This window comes from Lactuca virosa, chromosome 9 (assembly GCF_052849685.1).
Source record: "Lactuca virosa cultivar CGN04683 chromosome 9, Lactuca_virosa_CGN04683_v6, whole genome shotgun sequence".
Taxonomy (NCBI): domain Eukaryota; kingdom Viridiplantae; phylum Streptophyta; class Magnoliopsida; order Asterales; family Asteraceae; genus Lactuca; species Lactuca virosa.
In genome coordinates this window covers 9826910-9835061 of record NC_136434.1, presented here as the reverse complement: position 1 = coordinate 9835061, position 8152 = coordinate 9826910, and the positions used below count along the sequence as shown (strand labels likewise).

Below are 8152 nucleotides of genomic sequence, written 5' to 3'. Positions count from 1 at the left end.
GATTTTTTTGGTTAAAAAATTATAGTATTTTTTAAATACTCCAGTTTTTTTTTTAATTTTATTGATTTTTAAATGCTTTTAAAAAAAATTGCAGTTTTTTTAAAAAAAATATTTTTTTTTCAATATTTTTTCAAAAATTCATGTTTTCTATAAAAAATTAAAAAATCTGCACTTTTTTAAAAATAAAACTGAAAAATACTATTTTAAAAAAAATCCGAAAATTTGATTTATTATGTAATTTTTTAGACATTTCTATTAATATTTACAATAACACAAAAAATTAAACATTAAATAAGATTGATAAGATTACGATCATGCCCTTAATAAATTAGTTTTGATCTAACGCTCAACTTTTAGTTCTCGGGTTCTCGTGAAACTATGAGTTCTCAACCGATCTCAACTATATATATATATATATATATATATATATATATATATATATATATATATATATATACACTTGCAACTGTTAAAAAAAAAAAGTAAGTCGTCAAATGAAGTGGTCATTAACTTTTAATTCTATAAAGTAGTTATACTGTTTAAATATTAACATGCCTAAAATATTAATAGTGTTTTATCGGGATGATCTTATGATTTGTTTGGCGTGGTCATCCACAACCAATTGTACAACATTAAAACTAAAAGGCATTTGTAAATATGACCATTCGAACATAAGTTTACAATAAATTTAGCATAAAAAATAAGTAAGAAAAAAAAAAAAAAAAACGAGTCGCGCCTTCTCTTACCAAACCAGACATCAAACACTTAGAAGTTAAAATTCTCTAATGGAAGTTGTTGTCTTTCATCATCTACTGAACTTTTAACTCATAAAAATATCCAATTAACAATATTATAAAATAACTTTATTGATCTCTTTCATTTTATTCGTTCAACATTATCAATTTGTATATGTATATGTCTTTACAACATAATCACGTTGCAAAGTAAATATGAATATTATACATTTTAAGCACTAGACGTAAAGTTGAAGTTGGCACAAGTAGTTTGCCTGCCCAAGAGAGTCGAGCTGAACCTTAGGTTTGAAGTAGCAAGATCGAATTGAAGAAGATTGTTTTCCAGTTGTAACCCTCCTATCACAACCGAAGTCCTCGGGTTTGATCCGCCATTCACGATTCCAAGACATAATACGTTATTATTAACTTGCACCATAGAGTTTGATCCCGAGATCATCCAAACAACATTCTCATTCTCGAGGACTAACTCAATGGATGGGACTGCAGGTCCCACACGAGTGCTTAGCACGTTCGTCGTGCTGAAACACACGTCGAATGGTGCTACGGATGTGACCCTGATGATGTTTCTAGCTGCAGCCTCTCTGACGTAGGCTGTAGTTAGAGCATTATAGATTGAGGCCTCGAGCACTGTGTAAGGATTCACAGTGCTGATCTTGGTCCCGCCGTTGCCTTCATTGTCGATTGACAACAATGAAGTGTTCAACGGTATGGATTTATTGTCGATTCTAATCGAAGTCACTCCTATAAAGTATTCAGCTGAAGGCTCGCCTTGAGTAGACGATGAAGCCGTGCTCACTGGATTGATAAAAAGTCGGGTGCTCGTAAGTGATTGTGAAGCATCGATATTTGGAAGGAATCTGTATGGTCCATCACCGAAGAAAATAACACCGTCCGAGGAAGTCGATGATGACAAACAAGTGGCGAACTTTCGGTCAAAGCTGAAAGCTGCAGCTAGCTGAGTCGGAAGCCCAATCCGAGTCCGACCCAGACCGGCCATTCCAGATACACCATTAGCAAGTCCTTGTAGCAAGAAAGTTGGTGCACAAGAAAACAAAAACCGAGAAACATTAACGGGTCGACCAGGATTCGACCCGTCAGTTGACCGGACCTGAACTATGTCTGTGGCCAGCTCACCACCGGTGGCTGTCCTAGTAATAGGGTTGTCAGGGGTCACACCACATGTGTTATTATTGCATCCTGGTCTAGGCGAACTGAAGCAGTCCCCACATCCGTTTGCTCCAGCTAACGAGCATTGGGCCGACCTACACCTAGCCGGCTGGTAGGTGGAGGAGACATAGTTATTATCACAGTCCACCCATAAAAACCGCCCGCCGAGATCGACCACCAGGTTTTCCGCCACTAACGGAGTCCTCTGGTTGATGCGAGTGACATATTGGTTGGTGGCGGAGTCTTTTCTAACCGGAACCACCAGTGCATCAGGCCGGAATGACGTCTGAGCAAAGGACAGAGATAGAAAGAGAAAAACGGAGAATATGAGAAATTGGACGGCGGAAGCAGACATATTCGATTGGAGAAAGATGAGGTGTGGCGATTCGGAGGAAATGACATCTCAATTTATAGAACCAGTCGGCTATCAAAGCTTAGATATGAGGAGGTTACGTGAACACAACATGGATGCCAAAAAAGTCAACGAAGACATCTTTTAAGCTTAATAAATCAAAAAATTCATTCGTATGCAAAGCAAATTTGACTTGAGTTCATTAAGATTTTATGTGATTAATTTATTGAAGAGATAGATAAATTACTGATAATATCTGCTTACATGAATGTCAAACGGAGTTATCCGATTGGGAGACATCTTGTGTCTAAAAGTAATCTAATAACTATACATATCGGTTATCGAGTGTTTAACATGAAAAAAATTAAATATTTTATATATATATATATATATATTTTTTCAATACATCTTATCATATAAAATAATAATGATATATAATATTTATTAATATTTTTTTATTTTGATATCTGTTTTGATCCTAAAATAAATAAAAATAAAAAATAAGAGGATATTTGATTTCTATAACATAACATTTTTTTGAATTAGGCTGATACAAAAACATAAAAATACTTTTTATTTTTTTAGTTAGATGAATTAAAAAGAATATACATAAGACTTTTTGTTTATTTATTTATATCAATTAATGTTTGGTTATATTTGTTTGTTTACATTGGATTAAGTTTGGTTATGATATTACGTTATATATAATACTATAAAAATGATTGGAGTACTGAAAGTAGAATTTATAGAATCATTTAAGTATTACAACTTATAAATTTGTTAAGAAACTATCAAAATTAGCACTAGTAAATATAATCAATATATCAAAAATTTTAATAGTTTATCTTCGTTTATTATTTTAACCAACACATGCAAAAAAAATCCATTCATTTATATATTTATGTTCGTTCAACTTTTAGGTTATCGTAAACAAATAAACATATCCATTCAATTTATCTTCAACTTTCGCCATACGATTTAAGTTAAAAAAAAAAACAAACAAAGTTTTAACCATATAAAGAAAAACACAAATAGTTATTTCATCTAATTACTATTGATTTGTTTAATGACAGGTGTTCTTCTATGTCGGTTTGAATCCTTCAAAGATTTTATCTAGAACTAGATGGGAATCATGCGCGCCCGTTGGCGCTGAGTCATTTTATTTGTTCTTCTTTCAGGTTGTATATGTAATTCGAAGTGACAAAATTTCTATAATGTTCAAGTTAAGAGAGAATGACATTTATTATGATTTTTTGTTATGCCCTGTAGCTAATTCTATTTGGGAGTTGTCCATTCGTTTGTTTATTACTTGTCCGGATTTTCAATTATCATTTCAGAATCTATCTAAAAGACAAATAAAATTTACACCAAGAGAATAATAAATGCTATAATAATTATATTTTTTGCAAATATGCTTTACCATGAGAAGCAAAAAATCATGTCACGAAAGAGAGAAATCACATCCTTCATTTGTTAGCAAGATGATCCTTCTGCAGCATGAAGTTTTGTCCCAACAATTGAAACTGACTCCAACAATTATGTTTTCCACCTCATTAGCATCTTGGGTTTGTAGATTATGTGTTGTCTCCAACAATTGAAACTGAACGATTTCATCCAAATTTGAGCCCTGAAGTTGAAAAAAAAAACACACAATTAATGAATAACCGACTACGTATCATTAAACTGGAAATCAAAAATTGATACCGGATTAAAAATCGAATTTCATCCAAGGAGTCGCATAATCTTTAGTCTTTAGAGTGCTCTACAACAAAAAGTCATAATAGGTAGTTTGTTGAAGCGATAACAGAAGAAACAACATATGCTATTATTAACTTCTGAACGATTGCAAGCAATGAACTTTAAATGGAAGTGACCATTACAATATTCTCCAACAATAACTTGTCTTCAGCCTCCTTGCACACATCCAATCTTTTGCATACAAACATTGATCATTTGATCTCATGCGACATAACGAAGAGAAAACCAAAATGTTAAAATTTTCTATAACCAATAGAAAATTCCAAGTAACTTGCTATTATGGGTAAAAATTAAAGCATAGAGGTTAAGTACGTTGCTGTTTCCCGCAATAAAAAAAACGGAAAAAAAAATCAAAGGGGAGGTGGACAACGAACCGGTAATAAACAATTGTATTAAAATAAGGAAATTAAGAAATTTTTTTTGGTACTGTATTGAAATATGATATTAGGATCGGGCTAAACTGGTGTTCATAAATACATGATATATAACAATGTGATTTTGTTGGGTTGTTTATTTTTGAATCATACCGGCAGGGTTTTTTTTCTTATCACTTTGAAAAATGAGTTTTTTTATGAAAATCTTGAAAAAAAAACAAAGATTATTGAAAATATTGAAAGGGTTTGCATTTCCTTACCACATTCCAACATCATCTAACCCATGGCATACTTACGAAATGCATATAGCAACAACAGAAATATTGTTGCAGTTTGTTCGGTTCTTCATTGTCATACCTAAACGACAAAATACATGATTTTATTAAATGTGGATATACAAAGTCGAATGCAAATTTGCTTAGTATAACATCCTATTTTATTTTAATAGATCTACCCAATTATATGAGGGTTAAAGAAATAAATGCAAAAAAACAAAAAAACAAAAAAAAAATTCATTACTACAATTCGTTGGAGGTCTTCCAAAGTACAATGTTGTAAAGGTAAGCAAATTGTTGAGTTGGCAGCGGTGATAATAGCATGTCAAAAAACCTGTAAACATTAGTGGAGGAGTCGCTTAGAAGTCTATGATGTAATGACTCATCGAACCCATATTAAAGGTAAATACAAAGGATTTGTAAATTAAAACCATGTGTTCGTTATAGCTTGTCAGAGAGCGGTACAAATTCAACCATATCAAAAATGGTGCCTTTATAATTTTCTATGGTGTGCCGATTTCCCAAAAAAAAATTAATATTTATTAAAAAAAAACCCTAATTTTGTAACGTAAAGTAACCTTTTTCCTTGGCATGAAACCACCTATATCAGAACCAACTGCAAGAGTTAGTAACAGGGAAAACGATTGTTTTTTACACATATAAAAATGCAATCATTATACAAAGAATAGCAACCTGATCCCTTACTTCAAAATTCTTCATGTAATTAGTTGTTGGCTCCAAGTCTCCTCACGTCAAAGCTGTTTTGCAACATCCATGCCTATGCTGCTATGAGCAATAGCATAAATGACATGTCTACCCTTTATTTGAAATGCAATAGGTTATAATAAAAAAAAGTTCTAATAGTTCTCTTCCTTTGTTGATCGAAACAACTATCTGTCTATCCAAAATAGTAATAATAATAAGAGATTTTTTAGCTTCGCATTAAATCCTCAAAAATATTATGGAATGCACATGGTTCTTCCAACCACTTAGATCATTTGTTGGCATGTAATGCAATTCAAGATCCCTAAAATTCCATAACGTCATGTAAATTTAAAAAAATAATAAATAAATGGTTTAAGTAAACGAAGAAGGGTAAGAAAAATGTTAATACCTCTTAATCCAGATTTCCCAATCAAAAGTTTCCACATTTAATCTCTGAATACCTTCTGTCCAATACAATTACTTGTTCTTTATAATGATTTCTAGCGGGTAAATCCTCCATGTGGTCATCTATTTTCGCTCTTTTCTGTTTTGTAGAAAGTTTGAACAGGTTAATACAAAATTACAAATTAAATAAATTCTGAATTTACATAAATTTGTTTGACAGTAATAGTGTTATGAAGATTTAGAACACACTGCCACGACATTCCATTTAACAACAATATTGAGGGACAACCCCATCTGAATACAACATATACCTTTGAATTCAGAAGCTTTCACCATATATAAAATGCCAGCTGGATTTGTAGATGCAAATACCAATAGGTCTGCTGGAAAAAACCCCATATTCCTTCACCTAACAGCAGGTAAACACTAAGACTTACATTCAACTTTAATAAAAATTATAATAAAAAAACAGATGATGTAATTATGAAATCATGAGAATACCTGGTCTGGAAAATGAAGATTAAGGTCACTGTGTAGCTCGATATTTCCCACAATTACTGTAACCTGCATCCACAAGTCAGTGCCAGTCCCAAATCAATGCAAGTAAAATCCAATAATAAAACATATAAAAACCAATGCCAGTTAACTATTAACCTGGTAAGTTCTATATATGCGAAAACATTATGAACGGATCTGTGGACATTCCCAACAAACTGTAACAATCATGACATCAACCAATAAATTTCAAATGACAATCATTCATTTATGGATACTATTGATATATGGTTGATAAATATTATTTCAATTGTTGCACAAATACATTACATAAGTCATCTGATACCCAACCATTGGTGACTAAAACTGGAAGAACGGAAAGAACCGAAACGTCCACGAAGCTCTATCTTTATCATCTCACGCCAGATGCAACAAAGGATGAGTCCTTTTTCCTTCTCGCGAACCACGGAAGCGTCTACAATCTCTTCCATGCTAGAAATTTATTTTAAAAAATTTTGTTAGATCTGTATAGTTTTGGTGTATGTGGTGCTGGTTACACTAAGATGACGGATGAAGATTAGAAAAAAGAAAAGAAAAAAGAAAAATCATTATTAGGAAGTTTTTTAGTTGAGGCATCCAGTTGTTGAAATAGAAAACTGAGAGTAAAGAGGTAGCATCCACAAGCCTTTCTATTATGTTTTTTTTAGTATAATACGCACCTCTACTTTAACAGGCTTCTCTTTCTTCTGTTTTACAGCCTTCTCATTATCTGCTGCAGTTTTTTCACCAACTAAAGCATATACCTTTGAATGTATAAGGCTCTGGTGGAAGAAACATGAAGGATAATAATCAATTTATAATAAAAAGATGGATAAAAGAAGAAAAGTGAGTTATTTTAACTTATTTACCTTAACAATGTTTGGATCTTCCCAAGGCTGCTTCTTTCTAACATGAGCAAACAGATCACCAACTGAAACCAATCATCAAATCACACCTCAGACTCAAATTAGACAGCTTGTATGAAGGAAATATAAGAAAAATGAAACTGACCATCGAGATAGAAACCCCAAACAATTTGCAAAATCAAAAGTAACCCAAACTAAAAACCCTCTTCATGGAATCACCTATGACCATAAGACGAAATTCTCTATTTTCAGGTTCAAAAATTAGAAAGCCACGAATAACACAATTTTTAGATTAAAAACTTCAGAGACCAGACCACCTTCACAATATCTTCAATTTCTGATGACTTCGATCCTAAACCTACCGATGAAGGTTGAGATTAGAGTCGGCATCTCCGACTGGACGCCACCGCTGCGCTCTTCGGTGGTCAGCACCATCTCCATCGACAGCTGCCGTCGACCTTTTTTGTTGTCCTGTCCACACAGCAACACAGGGGAATTAAGAGACATGAGCAGGGTATAAATCGTCCTCGAAGAGAACTCACCGTCGGTCGGTTGTGCTAAATCTGCTTGATTTCAAAACGATGAGAGATGTTGGATGTCGTTCTGTGCCTGAAAACGATGATGGGATTGAAGGCTTTGCATAGAGAGAAAAACATTGAAATAGATAAGAGAAAGGAGAAGAAAAGCCACCCCCGACTAAGAGGAAGAAGGACAAAAAGACGTAAGAAATACCTGGAGTTTGTGGGTGAAGTTTCAGGTACAGATGAAATTGGGAGGAAATAAAACGAAGGCGGCGAATACATACCAGTTCGATGATACAGCGGTGCAACATGTAATTGGATTATAGGGGCGGTGCGGTGATGGTCGGGTTAACCCTGTAACTCATCCTAATATGATTGGGAAAACGGATAAGATGCAAAGGAAAAAAAAGAGAAGAGCTGGGGCGGTTTTATGAAAAGGA

The 8152-nt window shown here is 33.3% G+C and overlaps 1 protein-coding gene across 1 annotated transcript; it reads right to left on the bottom strand.

The window, feature by feature from the left end:
• Window positions 1-841: 841 nt before the first annotated feature.
• LOC145138319 (putative aspartic proteinase GIP2) lies at window positions 842-2316 on the bottom strand. Its single transcript, XM_079072421.1, has one exon. It carries the CDS (start codon window positions 2275-2277, stop codon window positions 967-969), a length of 1311 nt encoding a protein of 436 aa, XP_078928547.1. The 5' UTR covers window positions 2278-2316; the 3' UTR covers window positions 842-966.
• Window positions 2317-8152: the final 5836 nt, after the last annotated feature.

Bases quoted from the DNA above. Each gene is read 5' to 3' on its own strand.
- LOC145138319 (XM_079072421.1), bottom strand. From the start codon at position 2,277: ATGTCTGCTTCCGCCGTCCAATTTCTCATATTCTCCGTTTTTCTCTTT.